This window comes from Phocoena phocoena, chromosome 5 (genome assembly GCF_963924675.1).
Source record: "Phocoena phocoena chromosome 5, mPhoPho1.1, whole genome shotgun sequence".
NCBI classification, from domain to species: domain Eukaryota; kingdom Metazoa; phylum Chordata; class Mammalia; order Artiodactyla; family Phocoenidae; genus Phocoena; species Phocoena phocoena.
In genome coordinates, this window is record NC_089223.1 from 45,078,433 (window position 1) to 45,100,416 (window position 21,984).

The following is a 21,984-nucleotide window of genomic DNA, read 5'->3' on the forward strand; positions in this document are numbered from 1 at the left end:
TGTAGATTGCTTTGGGTAGTATAGTCATTTTCACAATGTTGATTCTTCCAATCCAAGAACATGGTATATATCTCTCCAACTGTTCGTTATCACCTTTAATTTCTTTCATCACTGTCTTATAGTTTTCTGCATACACACACGTCTTTTGCCTGTCTAGGTAGGTTTATTCGTAGGTATTTTATTCTTTTTGTTGCAATAGTAAATGGGAGTGTTTCCTTAATTTCACTGTCAGATATTTCATCATTAGTGTATAGGAATGCAAGAGATTTCTGTGCATTAATTTTGTATCTTGCAACTTTACCAAATTCATTGATTAGCTCTAGTAGTTTTCTGATAGCATCTTTAGGATTCTCTATGTATAGTATCATGTCATCTGCAAACAGTGACAGCTTTACTTCTTCTTTTCCAATTTGGATTCCTTTTATTTCCTTTTCTTCTGTGATTGCTGGGACTAAAACTTCCAAAACTATGTTGAATAATAGTGGTGAGAGTGGTCAACCTTGCCTTGTTCCTGATCTTAGTGGAAATGGTTTCAGTTTTTCACCATTGAGGGCGATGTTGGCTGTGGGTTTGTCATATATGGCCTTTATTATGTTGAGGAAAGTTCCCTCTATGCCTACTTTCTGCAAGGTTTTTATCATAAATGTGTGTTGAATTTTGTCGAAAGCTTTCTCTGCACCTATTGAGATGATCATATGGTTTTTCTCCTTCAACTTGTTAATATGGTGTATCACGTTGATTGATTTGCGTATGTGGAAGAATCCTTGCATTCCTGGAATAAACCCCAGTTGATCATGGTGTATGATCCTTTTAATGTGCTGTTGGATTCTGTTTGCTAGTATTTTGTTGAGGATTTTTGCATGTATGTTCGTCAATGATATTGGCCTGTAGTTTTCTTTCTTTGTGACATCCTTGCCTGGTTTTGCTATCAGGGTGATGGTGGCCTTGTAGAATGAGTTTGGGAGTGTTCCTCCATCTGCTATATTTTGGAAGAGTTTGAGAAGGATAGGTGTTAGCTCTTCTCTAAATATTTGATAGAATTCGCCTGTGAAGCCATCTGGTCTTGGGCTTTTGTTTGTTGGAAGATTTTTAATCACAGTTTCAATTTCAGTGCTTGTGATTGCTCTGTTCATATTTTCTGTTTCTTCCTGATTCAGTCTTGGCAGGTTGTGCATTTCTAAGAATTTGTCCATTTCTTCCAGGTTGTCCATTTTATTGGCAAAGAGTTGCTTGTAGTAATCTCTTATTATCCTTTGTATCTCTGCAGTGTCAGTTGTTACTTCTCCTTTTTCATTTCTAATTCTGTTGATTTGAGTCTTCTCCCTTTTCTTCATGAGTCTGGCTAATAGTTTATAAATTTTGTTTATCTTCTCAAAGAACCAGCTTTTAGTTTTATTGATCTTTGCTATCATTTCCTTCATTTCTTTTTCATTTATTTCTGATCTGATTTTTATGATTTCTTTACTTCTGCTAACTTTGGGGTTTTTTTGTTCTTCTTTCTCTAATTGCTTTAGGTGCAATGTTAGGTTGTTTATTCGAGATGTTTCCTGTTTCTTAAGGTAGGATTGTATTGCTATAAACTTCCCTCTCAGAACTGCTTTTGCTGCATCCCATAGATTTTGGGTTGTCATGTCTGCATTGTCATTTGTTTCTAGGTATTTTTTGATTTCCTCTTCGATTTTTTCAGTGATCACTTCGTTATTAAGTAGTGTATTGTTTAGCCTCCAGATGTTTGTATTTTTTACAGATATTTTCCTGTAATTGATATCTAGTCTCATAGCATTGTGGTCAGAAAAGATACTTGATACAATTTCAATTTTCTTAAATTTACCAAGGCTTGATTTGTGACCCAAGATATGGTCTATCCTGGAGAATGTTCCATGAGCACTTGAGAAGAAAGTGTATTCTGTTGTTTTGGGATGGAATTTCCTATAAATATCAATTAAGTCCATCTTGTTTAATGTATCATGTAAAGCTTGTGTTTCCTTATTTATTTTCATTTGGATGATCAGTCCATTGGTGAAAGTGTGGTGTTAAAGTCCCCTACTATGAATGTGTTACTGTGGATTTTCCCCTTTATGGCTTTTAGTATTTGCCTTATGTATTGAGGTGCTCCTATGTTGGGTGTGTAAATATTTACAATTGTTATATCTTCTTTGTGGATCATTCCCTTGATCATTATGTAGTGTCCTTCTTTGTCTCTTCTAATAGTCTTTATTTTAAAGTCTATTTGTCTGATATGAGAACTGCTACTCCAGCTTTCTTTTGGTTTCCATTTGCATGGAATATCTTTTTCCATCCCCTTACTTTCAGTCTGTATGTGTCTCTAGGTCTGAAGTGGGTCTCTTGTAGACAGCATATATATGGGTCTTGTTTTTGTATCCATTCAGCCAATCTGTGTCTTTTGGTGGGAGCATTTAGTCCATTTACATTTAAGGTAATTATCGATATGTGTGTTCCTATTCCCATTTTCTTAGTTGTTTTGGGTTCGTTATTGTAGGTCTTTTCCTTCTTTTGTGTTTCTTGCCTAGAGAAGTTCCTTTAGCGTTTGTTGTAAAGCTGGTTTGGTGGTGCTGAACTCTCTCACCTTTTGATTGTCTGTAAAGGTTTCAATTTCTCCATCAAATCTGAATGAGATCCTTGCTGGGTAGAGTAATCTTGGTTGCAGCTTTTTCTCCTTCATCACTTTAAATATGTCCTTCCAGTCCTTTCTGGCTTGCAGAGTTTCTGCTGAAAGATCAGCTGTTAACCTTATGGGGATTCCCTTGTGTGTTATTTGTTGGTTTTCCCTTGCTGCTTTTATATGTTTTCTTTGTATTTCATTTTTGACAGTTTGATTAATATGTGTCTTGGCATATTTCTCCTTGGATTTATCCTGTATGGGACTTTCTGTGCTTCCTGGACTTGATTAACTATTTCCTTTCCCATATTAGGGAAGTTTTCAACTATAATGTTTTCAAATATTTTCTCAGTCCCTTTCTTTTTCTCTTCTTCTTCTGGAACCCCTATAATTAGACTGTTGGTGCGTTTAATGTTGTCCCAGAGGTCTCTGAGACTGTCCTCAGTTCTTTTCATTCGTTTTTCTTTATTCTGCTCTGCAGTAGTTATTTCCACTGTTTTATCTTCCAGGTCACTTATCCCTTCTTCTGCCTCAGTTATGCTGCTATTGATCCCATCTAGAGTATTTTTAATTTCATTTATTGTGTTCTTCATTGTTGTTTGTTTCATCTTTAGTTCTTCTAGGTTCTGGTTAAATGTTTCTTGCATTTTGTGTATTCTATTTTCAAGATTTTGGATCATCTTTACTATCATTATTCTGAATTCTTTTTCAGGTAGACTGGCTATTTCCTCTTCATTTGTTAGGTCTGGTGGGTTTTTATCTTGCTCCTTCATCTGCTGTGTGTTTTTCTGTCTTCTCATTTTGCTTATCTTACTGTGTTTGGGATCTCCTTTTTGCAGGCTGCAGGTTCGTAGTTCCCGTTGTTTTTGGTGTCTGTTCCCAGTGGCTAAGGTTCGTTCAGTGGGTTGTGTAGGCTTCCTGGTGGAGGGGACTAGTGCCTGTGTTCTGGTGGGTCAGGCTTGATCTTATCTTTCTGGTGGGCAGGTCCATGTCTGGTGGTGTGTTTTGGGGTGTCTGTGGATTTATTATGATTTTAGGCAGCCTCTCTGCTAATGGGTGGGGTTGTGTTCCTGTCTTGTTAGTTGTTTGGCATAGGTTGTCCAGCACTGTAGCTTGCTGGTCATTGGGTGAAGCTGGGTTCTGGTGTTGAGATGGAGATCTCTGGGAGATTTTCGCCATTTCATATTATGTGGATCAGGGAGGTCTCTTGTGGACCAGTGTCCTGAAGTTGGCTCTCCCACCTCAGAGGCACAGCACTGACTCCTGGCTGTAGCACCAGGAGCCTTTTATCCACACGGCTCAGAATAAACGGGAGCAAAAGTAGAAAGAAAGAATTAGTAGAAGAAAGAAAAGAAAAGAATGAAAGAAAGAAAGAAGATAAAGTAAAATAAAATAAAGTAAGATAAAATATAATAAAGTTAGTATAATAAAAAATAATTATTAAGAAAAAAAATTTAAAGAAAACAAAAAAACGGACGGATAGAACCCTAGGACAAATGGTGGAAGCAAAGCTATAGTGACAAAATCTCACACAGAAGCATACACATACACACTCACAAAAAGAGGAAAAGGAGAAAATCATAAATCTTGCTCTCAAAGTCTTCCTCCTCAATTTGGGATGATTTGTTGTCTAAAGTAGGGAAGGAAGGAAAGAAAGAAGATAAAGTAAAATAAAATAAAGTAAGATAAAATATAATAAAGTTATTAAAATAAAAAATAATAAAAAAATTTTTTTAAAAACGAAAACGCACGGATAGAACCCTAGGACAAATGGTGGAAGCAAAGCTATACAGACAAAATCTGACACAGAAGCATGCACATACACACTTTCAAAAAGAGGAAAAGGGGAAAAAAATCATAAATCTTGCTCTCAAAGCCCATCTCCTTAATTTGGGATGATTCGTTTTCTATTCATGTATTCCACAGATGCAGGGTACATAAAGTTGATTGTGCATCTTTAATCTGCTGTTTCTGAGGCTGCTGGGGCGATTTCCCTTTGTCTTCTTTGTTCTCACAGCTCCCAGGTTCTCAGCTTTGGATTTGGACCCGCCTCTGCGTGTAGGTTGCCAGAGGGCGTCTGTTCTTCACTCAGACAGGACGGGGTTAAAGAACCAGCTGCTTCGGGGGGCTCTGGCTCACTCAGGCCGGTGGGGGGGTGGAGGGAGGGGCACGGAGTGCGGGGCGAGCCTGCGGTGGCAGAGGCCAGCGTGACGTTGCACCAGCCTGAGGCGTGCCGTGCATTCTCCCCGGGAAGTTGTCCTTGGATCCCGGGACCCTGGCAGTGGCGAGCTGCACAGGCTTCTGGGAAGGGGGCTGTGGATAGTGACCTGTGCTCACACACAGGCTTCTTGGTGGTGGCAGCAGCAGCCTTAGCGTCTCATGCCCGTCTCTGGGGTCTGCACTTTTAGCCGCGGCTCGCGCCCATCTCTGGAGCTCCTTTAAGCAGTGCTCTTAATCCCCTCTCCTCGCGCACCAGGAAACAAAGAGGGGAAAAAAAAGTTTCTTGCCTCTTTGGCAGGTCTAGACTTTTCCCGCACTCCCTCCTGGCCAGCCGTGGCGCACTAACCCCCTTCCGCCTGTGTTCACGCTGCCAACCCCAGTCCTCTCCCTGCGCTCTGACCGAAGGCTGAGCCTCAGCTCGCAGCCCCACCCGCCCCGTCGGGTGAGCAGACAAGCCTCTCTGGGCTGGTGAGTGCCGATCGGCACCGATACTCTGTGTGGGAATCTGTGTGCTTTGCCTTCCTCACCCCTCTTGCTGTGCTTCCCCCCTCCACCTCCCGCAGTCTCCGCCCGCGAAGGGTCTTCTGTGTGGAAACCTTTCCTCCTTCACGGCTCCCTCCCACTGGTGCAGGTCCTGTCCCTATCCTTTTGTCTCTGTTTATTCTTTTTTCTTTTGCCCTACGCAGGTACGTGGGGAGTTTCTTGCCTTTTGGGAGGTCTGAGGTCTTCTGCCAGTGTTCAGTAGGTGTTCTGTAGGAGTTGTTCCACGTGTAGATGTATTTCTGGTGTATCTTTGGGGAGGAAGGTGATCTCCGCATCTTACTCTTCCGCCATCTTCCCGTCTTCCTCCAAAGATTTTGTTTTAATAGTTAGAAACTTCATTTCTGAAAGGTCTTCAATTTTTCAAATCTGTTTGCTAGACTAGTTTTGCATGCTTGTCTTAATAAATACCTCCTTTATTTCTTAAGAGAATATATAGACTGTTAACAGTAGTTTGTTTTTTGAAATTTTATAAATCTGTACTCTCAGTATTCATATACCCCTGATCACTGTCATAAAAAAAATTCTTATTTCCCTCTACATTTCATTAACTCATCTTGGTAATTATAGGTTTTCTTTTCACCTGAAATACCTTACTTTTCTCCATGTGTAGTATAAGTATTCTAATTAGGGAGACCCTCGTTTATATCACTCGTTCTTTCTCATACAAGGCTGTTTTTCTTTCAGTTAGAGTATTATCTTCAAAGATAAATGTAGAACCTATGGGTTACTTAAGGGTGCCAAGTTTTGATATTACTTCAGAACTGACCAAGATTGATATGTGTATGTGTGTGTGTGTGTGTGTGTGTGTGTATGTATGTATATATATGATTTTGACACACCCAAATTACAGGTATACAGTATAAACTGAAGTCTGGAAAGAAATAATTCTTTTGAAGTTTTTCTTTATGACTTGCTCAACAAAGAATATTTAGTTCCTATGATTTCTTTAAATTTATGTAACAGATTAAGTATAGTAAAATTCACTTTAGAAAATTAGTATTTTGTTTTATAGTGTATATTTGTTTTGTCTTCCAATTGTAACTCTTACAGATTTTATTTTTCTCTTTGTCTTTAGGCAATCCTTTATCACAGGATATTCTCAATTTATACCAGGACCCAGATGGAACCCGAAAGCTACTGAACTTCATGCTTGACAATCTTGCAGGTAAATATTAATGACAAAGCAGTAAACTCTACAGATATTACCGTTAGCTAATAGATCACATGTTGCTTAAGAGCTTCTGACCATGTTTTTTTAGTTGTTGTTATTATTATTTTTAAAATTGTTTTATTGGAGGCATCTGACCATTGTTTTATAACTGCTTATAGGATTGAAGTTCCTGGCATTAGTATATTCCATGGTAGTGGGACATTCTTCTTTTCACGTACTGAGTGCTTTATGTTAGGATCATTAGTTACATTATCTTATTGAATCTTTTTAGGAATCTAGGAGGTAGGAATTTTTACTGGCATTATACAGATGCAAATTCTGAGATTCAGAGAATAAAGTAATTTACCTAAGTACACAGCTGATTAATGCCAGAGCTGTGAACTCAAGATTGTCTTGTTCTTAATCACAAAGATACATAGTTATCAATTGTTTGAATTTGATGCAGAATGTTTGGAACCCGCATATTGTGCACATTTTTCATGAATGAAATGACTTGTTTGATTCACTACACATCTGTGGAAATTTTGAAAGCAAGATTCTAATTAAGAACACCAGATTCATCTGATCAAAATAGTGGTATTCCAAATGAAAAATTTTTAATGTAAGAAAGGTATTAAGTATTTGACTTAAAACTTGTTTGTTTGTTTAAACACTGAAAATATATTGAAAAGAATGGAGATGCTACTAAATTCAGATATTTTCCTTGGAATAATACCTTTCTAAAATACAGAATCTTAAAACATAGCTAGAGAAATCTAGATCCCAATAGAGGCCATCATCACAATATTTTGGCTGTACTCTTTTAAATTGTATTATAGAAGACACCCACCTACATACAAAATTTTAAAAAATCGTAAGATTTACAATAAGGTGAAATCAAATTAATGTAATTTAAAAGTTTTTTTGTTGATTGATGAGAGAGAGATAACAAATTTATTAGAGAAGTCCTTTTAGTAAGAAAGTAAGAATATGTGGCTGTTAAGTTGTATACAAAGCATGTGTATGTTATTTCCTTCTTGTTTAAAAATTAAGTATCTCTTGTCTCTATGGATATAGCCTCATGTGTATGTTATTTCCTTCTTGTTTAAAAATTAAGTATCTCTTGTTTCTATGGATATAGCCTGTTGACCCAGCCATATGGCATGTGTGGTGTGTGTGTGTAATTTTTAAGGAGTTTTTCATGTGTTTTAGATATAAGCTGTTTGTTGATACATATGTTGCAAATACCTTTTCTGGTGCTCTTGTTGCTTTTCCACTCTCTTAATTTGTCTCCTGATGAAAGAAAAAATTTAACATACTCTGCTTTATTGATCTTCCTAGTGTGGTACTGCTTTTGTGTTCTCTTTAAGAATTTTTCTCTACCTCAAGCTCATGAATGTATTCTCCTATGTTAGTATCTAAAAACTCCATTTTTTACTTGCAACACTTAGAGCTATAGTCTTCCCAGAATTGAGCTTGTGTAACACAGGAGTCAGTTTTTCCATGTGTGTATTAAATTAACCCTTAGCCATTTATTGAAAAGACTGTCCTTTCATTACTGTTTTTTTGTGCCATCTTTGTCATGAATCATCAGTGTTTTTATGGTATTTCTAGATTCTCTATTTTTTTGTTCTCTTCCTCTAGTCTTTATGGCAGTATAACATTGTTGTTAATTATGGCAGTTTTATAAAATGTTTTGAGATACAGTAGAGTAAGTCTTCCCTCTTGATTTGATTATAAAGTCTTGGCTAGTTTTGGCCCCATGCTTCTTTTGCCTTGTATTTTCATTAAAATTGCTAGAAACAGCTTTTCAAATTTCTCCTCTCACCCAAATGTAGGGATTTTGATTGGGGATACAGTTGACTCTTGAACAACACAGGTTTGAACTGCACGGGTCCACTTATATGCAGATTTTTTTTTCAAAAATAGGCTCTATAGGATCCACGTTTGTTTGAATCTGTGGATGTGGAACCGTGGATATGAAGGGCTGACTGTAAGGTTATATGCAAATTTTTGACTGTACAGGAGTCAGGGCCCCTAACCCCTGTATTGTTCAAGGGTCAACTGTAGATTGCTTTGGAAAGAATTGACATGTTTCCAACACTGGGTTTTCTAATCTAACAGTGTAGAATATTCTTTTATTTATTGTGCCTTCTCTAATTTATCTCATTATTTAGTTTTAGGTTTCTGTGTATTGGTCTTGTGCGTTTTTTATTACATTTATTCTAGGTATTGACTTTTTTGATGCTTTTGTAGTCTTTTTGAAAATAAATAATATCTTAATGGATATTGCTGATTCGTGGAGTACAATTGAGTTTTGTATACTTCGTGGTATTCCCACCTTGCCGAACCCTTGCTAAATATGTATTCAATCACTTTGCTCAATTCATTTTAATCCTAATGCATTTAAATGTCAATTTACGCAAGCATATCATCTGTAAATTCTACTTTTAATATTATTTTTCTAATTCTTATATCCTTTATTCTTTTTCTTTATTGCACTTGCTAAGACCACCAGTAAACTGCTAACTAAAAGTGGTGATAATGGGTATCATTTAATTTCATAATTTATTAGCTTTTAATAATTTATGATTAAGTAGGATGTTCACTGTAGTTTTTGTTTGTTTGTTTGTTTTTGCGGTACGCGGGCCTCTCACTGTTGTGGCTTCTCCCATTGCGGAGCACAGGCTCTGGACATGCAGGCTGAGCGGCCATGGCTCATGGGCCCAGCCGCTCCGCGGCATTTGGGATCCTTGCGGAACAGCACACGAAACCCGTGTCCCCTGCAACGGCAGGTGGACTATCAACCACTGCGCCACCAAGGAAGCCCATTCACTGTAGTTTTTATACTGATAGTTTAATCAGATTAAGGATTTTCTTCTATTCCTAGTTTGCTAAGAGAGTCTGTTTTTTTTTTATTTTTTTGCGGTACGTGGGCCTCTCACTGCTGTGGCCTCTCCTGTTGTGGAGCACAGGCTCCAGACGCGCAGGCTCAGCGGCCATGGCTCACGGGCCCAGCCGCTCCACGGCATGTGGGATCTTCCTGGACCAGGGCACAAACCCGTGTCCCCTGCATCAGCAGGCGGACTCTCAACCACTGCGCCACCAGGGAAGCCCTGTTATTTTTTAATATGAATAAATGTTGAGTTTTAGCAATGCTTTTTTTCTATTAAGATGAGTATAAAATTTTTGTCCTTTATTCTGCTAATTTGGTAATTGCATTGATGGTTTTTCATATTACCACCTTTGTATTCCTGGTATAAGCCCAAGTAACTTGTAATATATTACTATTCTTTTTATATATCCCTGTTTCTATTTGCTCATCTTTTACTTAGGATTTTTTGCATGTGTGTTTGAGCGAGACTGGCCAGTAATTTTTCTTGTCAAGTTTTAATATAAAGGTTATGTTGGCCTCATTAAAGTTTTGGGGGATTATTTTATCATTTTCTGTTATTTAGAAGAGTTTATTTCAGATTGGTATTCTTTCTTTCTTAAATATTTGGTAGAATACATCTGAGCCTGGGGTTCCTTTGTAGGCAGTTTCAATTACTGATTTAATTTCTTTAATAACTATAATACTCATCTGATTTTCCATTTCTCTTTTTATCAGTTTCTGAAAGTTTTTTTTGGTAATTTGAATATTTTATCTAATTTTTCAAATTTACTGGCATACAGTTGTTCAGAATATCTTTTTATGAGGTTTTAATGTCCATTTAATGTATTGTGATGTCTCTTTTCCATTCCAGATACTAGTTGTTTGTGTTGCCTCTATTTATTTCATGAATAGTCTTGTCCAGGGATTTATCAATAGTTTCTTTGAAGAAAAGAACCAATTTTTAGCTTTTTTGGTCATCTCTATCATACTTTTTTTTCCCACTATCAGTAATTTCTTTATTTTTTCTTTCTGCTTTCTTTGGGTTTCATTTGCTGTTTTCTTTCTAACTTCTTATAACACCTAAATCTTTCACTTTTAGACATTTTTTTCCTCTGATATATTCATTAATAAATCTCCCTCTAAACATGACTTTTAGCTGTATCCTTCAAGTTTTAATTTGTATCATTATCATTCAGTTCAGCATATTTCTCCAAGCACTCATTTCTTCTTTGACTGATGAGTCATTTAGAAGTTTATTTTTTTATTTTTAGGGGAGTTTTTCTAGTTTTCTTTGTCTTTGATTCCTAGCTTAATTCCATTGTGGTCAAGGAACGTACTCTGATTTAAATTCTAAAAATATGTTATATATTAGCCGGCTCATGCTTAATTACTTTTTATAAATGTTAAATATGTACTTTAAAAGAATGTGAATTCTATAGTTGTTTGGTACAGCATCCTATGTATATTAAAGTTTGCTAATTTTAATGTGTTATATATACTTAGTGATTACTTTGTTTTTATTCATTACTAATAGAGCTATGTTAAAATATCCCACTTTGATCACAGATTTGTTTATTCTTATAGTTCTTGCAACTTTTAATTATATATATTGAGGATATATTTTCATGTGTTTCATCTTTCTGGTTATTTGAAGCTTTTATCATTATGCTATTCTTGTTACTTTCATATTAATATAGCTACATGAAAAAATATAGCTGCATGAGTTCTATTTTGGTTAGAATTTGCACTGTATATCTTTCTTCTGTTTTTTCTATGTTAAACTTTTTTGTATCCCTATATCTTAGTAGTTTCTTCCGTCTTCTTACTTTGGGTTTATTTTGTTCTTTTTCTTGTTTGAAGTAACAACTTAGATTGTCGATTTGAAATCTTTTCTCATTTTCAATGTAAGAATGTAGCACTATACACTATAATTTGCCTCTCAGAACTACTTTAGCTGTATTCCATACATTTTGATATGTTGTATTTTCATTTTCATTCTGTCCAGTGTATTTTAAAAAAAATTTCCTCTGAGTCTTCCTCTTTGACTCATGGATTATTTAGAAATATGTTACTTAATTTCCTGTTGTCTATTACTAACTTTTTGTTTGATTCCAGTTTGGGACCAGTTGGGAAACATTCTGTATTATTCCAATTCTTTTAAATTTCTTGAGGTTTGTTTTATTGTCTATCTTGGTGAATGTTCCATGAGTGCTTGAAAAAAGTATATATTTTGTGGTTTGTTGGGTGGAGTATACTTCACATGCAAATTAGATGATGCCGGTTGCTGCTGGTATTTAATTCCTCTATATTTTTTGTAACTTTCTATCTAGTAGTCTTACCAGATGTTATAGTGCTGAAATTGCCAACCATAGTTGTGGATTTGTCTGTTTCTCCTTTCAGCTTAGTCAGTCTTTGCTTCATGTATTTTGAAGTGGTGTTGTTTATGTATACATGTTTAGGATTGCTACATCTTCTTGATGAATTGATCTTTTTATCATTGTGTAATAACCTCCCTTGTTCCTAGTATCTTTTTTGCTCTTAAGTCTACTTTATCTGATGTTAACATAACCACTCTGCTTTTTTTGGGTTTGTTTAATGTTTACATACTCTTAGATTCAGCTTCACTATGTGTATGTGAAGTGAATTTCTTGTATTAGTGTACAGTTGACTTATATGTCATGATTTTTATCTACTCTGCCAAGATTCCACTCATTTAATTTGTGTATTTATTAGACCATGTACCTTTAAAATAATTATTGATATGTAGAACTTGAATCAGCCATTTTGATACTTGTATTCTGTTTCTTTCCTTTGTTTCTCCTTCATTTATCTTTTCTTGGTGTCTTGTGGGTTACTTAAACATTTTTTTAGGATTCCATATTATTTTATTTATGCTGTTTTAGAGTATATTGTCTTGTATAGTTTTCTTAGTCGTAACTTTAGATATACATACGTAGCATAGTCTATTGATAATGGTGTCTTATCACTTTAAGTGAATTATTGATGCCCTATTTCCATTTGTGTCCCTTCACCCTCCCCACGTTTTTATTTTTTTAATTTTTATTTATTTATTTATTTATGGCTGTGTTGGGTCTTCGTTTCTGTGCATGGGCTTTCTCTAGTTGTGGCAAGCGGGGGCCACTCTTCATCGCGGTGTGCGGGCCTCTCACTATTGCAGCCTCTGTTGTTGTGGAGCACAGGCTCCAGACACACAGGCTCAGTAATTGTGGCTCACGGGCCCAGTTGCTCCACAGCATGTGGGATCCTCCCAGACCAGGGCTCGAACCCGTGTCCCCTGCATTGGCAGGCAGATTCTCAACCACTGCGCCACCAGGGAAGCCCCCCACCCTCCCCACTTTTAAAATATTATTGTCCCTAGTATTTCCTCTACCTGTACTAAGTACCACACAGGCGTTACAATTTTTTTTCAGCCGTCAGATACGATTTGAGAAGCTTATGCGGAGAAGGTTAATCTGTTATATTTATCCTTAATATTAGTCATTCTCTGTTCCTTCCATTTTGATGTTCCGTTTCTTCTGTTACGTTCTTTCTGTTTAGAGAGCTTCCTCTAGTTATTCTATACGGGCTGGTCTGCTAGCAACAAAGTCTTGTAGTTTTCCTTTGATAACATCTTTATTTTTCCTTGATTTATGAAGGAAAGTTCCGCTGGATACAGAATTTGAGGTTGACAGTTCTTTTCTTTTAGCACTTTATCACTTCCTCTGGCACCATGGTTTTAGAAAAGAAACATATTGTTCCCCTTTAGGTAATGTGTCATTTCTCTGAGGTTTTTGTCTTTAAGTTTTAGCAGTTTCATTATGATGTGGTTTGGTGTGGCTTACTTTGGTTTTATTGTTTGAAGTTTGCACATCTTCTTAAACTTGTAGATTTATGTTTTTATTAAATTTGAGAGTTTTTAGTCATTATCTCTTAGAATACTTTTAAGTCTACATTCTCTTTCTGAACTCTGATGATATGAATCTTAGATCTTCTGTTATAGTCCCACAGGTTTCTCAAGCTCTGTTCATTTTTTTTTTTCAGTTTTCTTTTTATTGTTCCTATTGAGTAAATTCTCTTGATTTGTTCTCAAATTCAATCATTTTATCTTTGGTTATTATTATTGTGCCCTTCCACTCCTTTCCTTGGGTTTTCTGTTTTCTCAGTTTTCAAGAGAATTTGTAATTACTTTTCGGAGCAGCTCTATGATAGCTGCTCTAAAATTTCTGTCAGATAATTTCAACATCTGAATCATCTCTGTGTTGTTGTCTGTTGGTAGTCTTTTCTCACTTAAGTTGTGATTTTCCTGGTCTTTGGTATGACCAGTGATTTTCAGTTGTGCCCCGGATAGTTTGAATATTCTGTTAGGAGATTAATGACCTTTTAAAAACCTCAATAGCAGGCAGCCAATTTAGGTTTAGCATGTGGGTTCTGTTGGTCCTCCCAGGCTCAGCTGGCACCCTCTCTGTGGGGAGACCAGGCCCAGTGCTGCCAGCCACTGGGAGGTGTGGGAAATCAGAACTTTGCTTGCATGCCTCGCCACCCTGGGTCTATTCCTGGTGGCTTCAGGGCTGTCTCGCACTTAGTGTGGCATGTGTGGGAGATAAAAATGGGAGAATTGTTTTTATCACATTATGGGTATGATGCTGAAAGACGTATCAAGATGTCAACTGCTGTTCTTCTCTTCATAATGAGAATAGACTTATCTTCAATTTTGATCCAAATCCTTGTGCTGTGTCTAGGACCATATAGATTTATCTGTTAAACAGTCTTTATCTGATTTGATAGTTGGCCCATATAACTCTGTATTCCTCTCCTTTGTCATATCATCGGCTATGCAATTTTATCTTTGAAAAAAGTCAATTTTAAGTATGTGCCACACATGGATATATTATTCTCCTTGTAAGAAATACTTAAATTCCGGTTAAGACTAGATTTTCCTTTGACCACTACCTTTAATTCCAGTCCCTTCCGTGTAAGTAAACACACTTGTAAGTTGGGTGTGTATCCTTGTAGGCATGTCTATAGACATGACATATAAAAATTATACCAGTAGAAGTTTTATGGTATTATTTTGCATGTGTGTTTTAAATTTTTTTCTAATAAAATATATCCTATTATTATAATGTATCTTATTATTTAATTAAAATGTATCATATATATTTTTCTACTTTTTTCTCACTCAACAGTATTTCTTATATACCTTTCCACTTTAGCACACATGTATCTTTTTTCTTTTAAACGGTTGCATAGACTTCTGTGAGATGGATAATAACCATTTACCATTGCTTTTGCTGTTACAAACAGTGGCATAATGAATATCTATTTGAATGCTGCTTTAAGCAGATAGGGCTGATCCCAAGAAATAGAATTGCTGGGTCACAGGGACATGAATGTTTTAAATTTTAAAAGATGAAGCCAGTTTGTCTTCCTAGAGAGCTGTACCAATTTGTATTCCTACCAGTTGTACATGCAAGTATCTGTTTCTTATCCCCTTCACCAACCCTGATGTTAGTAAACTTAAAATTTTTTTTTGTCAATTTGGATAAAGACATGCTATCTCATTTTTTAATGTTTCCTGGTTACTGGTGAGATAGAGTATCTTTTCCTATGTTTTTGTTCTTTGGTTGTTGTTGGGGAATATTATACGTTTTACTTACACTGATATATTGTGCTGTATCAGTTAAGATATGGGAAGCGTCACAATGTTGACATCACCTTACTTGTCTTATTTTGATATCTTTTGTGCTTTCTGAATGTTTAACTATTTGCTAATAAGGATCCCAGCAGCTAAAAAGTTCCTTGTTTACTCTTCATTATATTTACATAATGAGCTTTCCATTTTTTGAGATGGTTGCCAAGATTCTGGCATGGCACTCCTAGCAGGCATGATTATTTTCCAGGATTCAGTGTGTTGAACCAGCTGGATGGTTTGTTTGTCATCTTATGATGACCTTCATATGGACTGTGCAAAATAACGTTCATTTCACTTTGTGAAAAGCATGGCTGCTAAAACAGGCATCCTTTAGGTAGACTTCAGCACATCAAAATGATTAGTAACGTTAAACTTTTTTAAAGGTCTTGGATACTGTGGTCAAAATTTCTATGGCTGGATGATGATGGAGTGTTTTTGTTTTAAAGGAATACATTTCTTATCCACTGATTCCCTGGGTAAATCTGTAAACTCTAATCAAATTGTTCTGTAACTGCAAATGTGTTTAAAAGGGAGAAGAAAAAGAGGAAGTTAAATCTTAATTTAGGAATTTTCTTTCATCTGATAGTTTGGTAACATTTAGTTCCATAGTATTGACAATCATATCTGAGCAGTTAATGTTTAACCAGTGCCTTCCTTTTTTCTGTATAATGTAGCTCTAACCTCTTGCTTTGCATTGACATTATGAAAGAGAGAAAGAGTAAAATTAGGAAATGAAAGCCCTGTTAGAAAATTCAGTAATTTTTATTATGCATGCATTTTTTTTTTTTTTTTAAATATTTGAATATTTTGTTCGTCAGTGTGTTGAAACTTCACATAGCTTTGATTTACCAGCTGGGAACAAAGCTGGGTCAACACAATTTATATGTGTAATTAAGACATAACACCTTACTTAAGTTTTTGTTTTTTTAACATCTTTATTGGAGTATAATTGCTTTACAATGTTGTGTTAGTTTCTGCTGTATAACAAAGTGAATCAGCTATACGTGTACATATATCCCCATGTCCCCTCCCTTTTGCGTCTCCCTCCCACCCTCCTTATCCCACCCCTCTAGGTGGTCACAAAGCACCCAGCTGATCTCCCTGTGCGATGCAGCTGCTTCCCACTAGCTATCTGTTTTACATTTGGTAGTGTATACATGTCAGTGCTACTCTCTCATTTCATCCCAGCTTACCCTTCCCCCTCCCCGTGTCCTCAACTGCATTCTCTGTGTCTGCGTCTTTATTCCTGTCCTGCCTTTAGACACTATAAAACTCCTAGAGGAAAACATAGGCAGAACACTCTGTGACATAAATCACAGCAAGATCCTTTTTGACCCACCTCCTGGGGAAATGGAAATAAAAATAAAAATAAACAAATGGGACCTAATGAAACTTAAAAGCTTTTGCATAGCAAAGGAAACCATAAACAAGACCAAAAGAAAACCCTCGGAATGGGAGAAAATATTTGCAAACAAGCAACTGACAAAGGATTAATCTCCAAAATTTACAAGCAGCTCATGCAGCTCAATATCAAAAAAACAAACAACCCAATCCAAAAATGGGCAGAAGACCTAAATAGACATTTCTCCAAAGAAGATACACAGATTGTCAACGAACACATGAAAGGATGCTCAACATCACTAGTCATTAGAGAAATGCAAATCAAAACTACAATGAGGTATCACCTCACACCAGTCAGAATGGCCATCATCAGAAAGTCTACAAACAATAAATGCTGGAGAGGATGTGGAGAAAAGGGAACCCTCTTGCAGTGTTTGTGGGAATGTAAATTGATACAGCCGCTATGGAGAACAGTATGGAGGTTCCTTAAAAAACTAAAAACAGAACTACCATATAACCCAGCAATCCCACTACTGGGCATATACCCTGAGAAAACCATAATTCAAAGAGTCATGTACCACAATGTTCACTGCGCACTATTTACAATAGCCAGGACATGGAAGCAACCTTACTTAAGGTTTTAAATAGGTACTTTTTTATAAATACGGTGTAAGTATAAATGCCACTACTGAATTTCCTCATGTTCTTTTTGGATATTAGTTACGTGTTTTATGCAGAACTCTTCGTCAACTTCCTTCAGCTTCTAAATCTTCGTTATATTTCAGTACTATATTTTTAAGTCAGTTTGTGAGGCATTATAGCTGAAGAGAAAACAGAAGCTGATTTGACATTACAAAGCAAATGATACTGATTTTAGAAAGACATGAAAATATGTTTAAAAGAATATACATTTTTTCCAGTTCATCCAGAGCAGCTTCCTCCGAGGCCATGGATTACATTAAAAGAACGAGACCAAATTCTGCCATCAGGTAAATAGTTTTTCTTATTCTTCCTTGACTTTTTTCAGATATACTTGAAATGCCATTTGGGCTTTGTGATAAAATTGACAGGCCTTCATTTTACCTCCCCTGAGTAGATGCGTTTAAAAATACTGATCAATAGACTTAAAAGTCTACCCTAAGGCTTATGTACAGGGATCTCATACCTTTCACAATGATGCAGCTCTTGGTTTTAAAATTAGTTCTTGTAATAGAGCTTTCCAGGTGGCATCTTCACATAGGGTTTGGTGATTTAAGAAAAATGAGTAGTAATGAATTTTCTTCTGAAAAATTTTAAACTACTTAGATACTTTATCTTTCTTGAGTGGGTAGACTGATAATGCTTTGTAGAAGGATAATTTAGACTGAGTTCCATTTACTGTATTGGAAACAAAATATGATACCAGGCCAAGGGTATAGAAATGATATAGGGTGAAGATTTGAGCAGTTTAATTATATGATTTAGCATTTCTAGAACTGCAGTAATGTAGGAAATATAAACCTTTATCTTTTGGTGCAGACCAATGATGATTTGACATTTATAGGGCTTCTTACTGCTCATTAGACATTTTATGATTGGGAATTCTGCTTAAAATAAGTTGTTACGAATTAATATTCTTCTTAATCACAAGTGATAGTTTTCATGATACCTAATTTTGTTTTAAAAATGAAAATTTTACTGTTGTAATATGAAGGTAAACCAATCACTGAATACTGATACTTAATTTTAAAGAGTAAACCACAGAATTTATTATGTACTTTTACAACAATATAAAGCCCGTCTTTTTTTTTTTTTTTTTAATTTAAGGTAAGAAGTGGAAGGATTCAGAAAAAATCATTTGCTTAGGTATCGGGAGATGTGCGAAGTGTAATGTGTTCGTGGTTCTATTTATATTTTAATAACACTGAGAAATATTATCATATTAGTACATTTCTGTATCTTCTAGAGGTAATAATTTTAAAACCACCACACTCTGGAGCCATAGTATCAGCCTGTTCTAGAGGTACTGTATCAGTGTTATCAAGAATAACACTTCTGTTATCAGGATTCACTTTGATGGTCTGAGTAAAATGAATACCTCAGTTTTTCTACAAAGCCTTAAGTTAGGCAGATTTATTTTGTGTTTAGCCTTCCTTAATGTGTAATTAATTGTTCCCTTTCTGGTATTAAAATGATATTAAAAACACCATTTTCTAGTTCTTCAAAGTAATCCCTTTCTGAGCACGAGTTAACATAATCTTGAAGAAGATCTTTCCTAATATCACATACCTTCATTTCCATTAAGAAGAGGAACAACAGAAACAAGTTTTCATTAGTTGTTGAATTCTCAAGTAATGTGTTCTTGGGTTTTCCTTTTTGAAAAACCACTATGGATTTTTCTTGGGATGTCTGACTTCTGTGAGTAGAATCAGTGCTACAAAAAAACAAAAAAAAGATATTAAAAATGCCTTTCTGATGCATAGGGAGATGTGTATAATAACTAACAATGGTTAAGGGTGATTTATAGCCACAAAACTATAATGGTAATTAAACTATGTAAGAATTAATCCCAGATAGTGAAAAGAGGTACCAATATACAAAATGGCCACCAGTCAGATTTCCAGGGGACCGTTGAACTAAGTTTCTCTTAATACCTTTCCCATCATCTGACTTTGAATCAACTTCAATCAAGTGTTATTACTTCATTCTTGGATTCCTCACCTTTTATTAAGTACTTGATTCTCAACTGTGTCTGCCCATTATAATCACCCGGGAAGCTGTTTAAAAATATTAATACCCAAATCCTAATATACTAACTTAATTAGTCTGGAGTAGGGCGCTGAGTATCAGCATTTTTTAAAAAAAGTTCTACAAACTGATTCTGATGGACAGCCAGGATAGAGAATTAATGATAAAAATCAGGGCTTTTCAAACTGGTGTGCATGTGCATATGAATCACCTGGGGAGTTTGTTAAATTGCAGGTTCCAATTCATTAAGTCTTTGTGAAGGCGGAAATTCTTCAGTACTGAGTTCCTAGGTGATAACTGATGCTGCTGGTACCTAGAGCACATTTTTGAGTAGCAGGGATACAAGCTGCGTTTTCTATTAGTTTGCTTGTAGTCCTTATATAGGCATTTTAAAATGAGAATTTAGTTTTAGAAATGAACATTTGATTTGGTAAAAAAGGATTCTCTTATGACTGAACTTTGATAGTCCATATTCTTCTGGCTTAGAGCAGTGAGAGCATTAAGAGGCCCAAAAAAGTATTAAGTATGGATATTTTGTTAATACAAGTTAATGAAATTAGAACCTTTTAACGAGAAAAATTAAAATTTACTTTTATTCCATTTATAGAGAAAAGTCTTGCTCAGTAAATTATGTGCAAAAAAATGGCATTCTGATTTAAAAGTCGAATTTTTATTAAAATATTCTAAAAATCACAAATATATGAAGTATTAGTCTAATTCTGGTAAAAGGACTTTGATGTGGTGGATTCCAGTGAAGTTTTATAGGTATAGTTTAATGGAATCTTGCCCAAGGCATTTCACGATGATGATATTTGGGGTATGTTTGTGTGGCATGTGTGCTTGTGTAGGTGTATATGTGATATTGCTTTAGAAAACATTGCCTAATTTTCTCCCTTTTGTCTGTTGTTTTTTTCTCCCACTTCTTAGCATCATTCACGGTTATGTGTTATAATGTGTTATGTGATAAATACGCCACCCGGCAGCTATATGGCTATTGCCCATCCTGGGCATTAAACTGGGAATACAGGAAAAAGGGAATTATGGAAGAAATTGTTAACTGTGACGCAGATATCATTAGTCTTCAGGTAACACTATAGAAACTAAATTGTCTTTAACTTAAAGGTGAACCTAAAAATTATAGAAGATCTTACTTTTGGGAGAGTTCCTGTGTTCGAAGGAAAACCCAAAGCAATTATTTTCTCTCTTAAAAAAAAAGGACAATTTTAATAAGCACCTCAGATATTTCTACAACTTCTAGAGAAGTTGGAAATTTTGAAAAAATATAAAGAATAATGGAGGGGGCTTCCCTGGTGGCGCAGTGGTTGAGAGTCCGCCTGCTGATGCAGGGGACACGGGTTCGTGCCCCGGTCCGGGAGATCCCACATGCCGCCGAGCGGCTGCGTCCATGAGCCATGGCCACTGAGCCTGCGCGTCCGGAGCCTGTGCTCCGCAACGGGAGAGGCCACAACAGTGAGAGGCCCGCGTACCGCAAAAAAAAAAAAAAGAATAATGGAGGAAAACACCTAATCCCATATCCCAAATATAGTTGCTGGGTTAAAACTTCTGAAGTATTTCTTGTACACTTAAAAAAAAATTCACTTGCCTATTTATTTACAGATATGTACAGATATGTTTTCAAAATAGAGATCACACCATTGATGTATTTTGTACCTTGTTTATTGCACTTAATGCACTACCCATGTTACTAAAATTCCTCAAAGCCAATTATATGAATATATATTAATTGATTTAGCATTTTCCCTACTGTTGGACATTCAGGCTGTTTATGTTTTCACTGTTACAAAATCATGTTGTTATGAGCATTAGCATACATAAATCATTATCTTCACATTTGATTATTTCATTTGGAAAGATTTGTTAAAAATATGTTATGAGTCTAACTTAATAATTACTACTTTAACACAGACCATTGGATTATTGGTATTCAGGTACCTAAAAATTCCTTAAGTAGAATTTTTTGTTGGTAGATCTTAAGCTTTTCACTCTTGAGTATCATTTCTTTCTACCACAGTTGAGAAATTTGAAATAATTTTTAAAATTACCTCTTTATAATATAAAATTTGCTATTCCATACCACCGAATCTATAATATGACCAGCTTTCAGTTGTTCATTTACCAGTTGAGGAAGTGACGTATAGTGGAATGAATTCTAAATTGGGAGTCAAGAGACTTGGGAACAACTACCTGTGTGAGCATGAGAAAAATCACCTTATTTTCTGGTTCTCTTAGGTTTTAAAAAGCTGCCATTGTCAAATGGTGGCTGCTATCAATAAGGTAAGGTACTTAGATAATATTTTTTAAGTGAAGTATTTTAACTTGGTCACACCTTACTCACAATGCTGCACGTTTTTATATCTTAGTTTTCCTCTGTCATGTCAATGATTATGTTTCTTTGTCATCTCAGGAAGTGGAAACAGAGCAATACTTCACTCTCTTTCTGCCAGCATTGAAGGAGCGTGGATATGATGGATTTTTTTCTCCAAAGTCACGTGCCAAAATCATGTCTGAGCAGGAGAGAAAGCATGTGGATGGTTGTGCAATATTCTTCAAAACAGAAAAGTGAGTTAAGGAAATGAAGCATAATAGTGTACTTATTTCTTTAATTCCCACACATTTGAAATTGTCTTTGGTTTGACCCTGAAATAGACAGGTAATATAAAAGTTTAAAACTACTGGTAATGTTTTATTTCTTAGGCTGTGTATTGAACATAAGAATGTTTACTGTATTATTCTTTATGCTTCTTTTGCCAAATTACATTAAAAATATTAAAGAGTATATACTTGAATATGATACT

The 21,984-nt window shown here is 35.7% G+C and overlaps 1 protein-coding gene across 4 annotated transcripts in view; it reads left to right on the forward strand.

The window, feature by feature from the left end:
* Positions 1-21,984, forward strand: part of CNOT6L (CCR4-NOT transcription complex subunit 6 like) — a 111,723-nt gene that overhangs the window by 67,553 nt on the left and 22,186 nt on the right. For 3 of the 4 annotated variants that reach the window (XM_065877591.1, XM_065877593.1, XM_065877592.1), the window contains 4 exons: positions 6,459-6,548; positions 17,362-17,430; positions 20,096-20,253; positions 21,594-21,748. In XM_065877591.1, coding sequence (XP_065733663.1) covers positions 6,459-6,548; positions 17,362-17,430; positions 20,096-20,253; positions 21,594-21,748 — 472 coding nt within the window. Of the gene's footprint in view, positions 1-6,458; positions 6,549-17,361; positions 17,431-20,095; positions 20,265-21,580; positions 21,749-21,984 lie in introns of all 4 variants that reach the window. The other variant, XM_065877590.1, reaches the window with a different exon arrangement.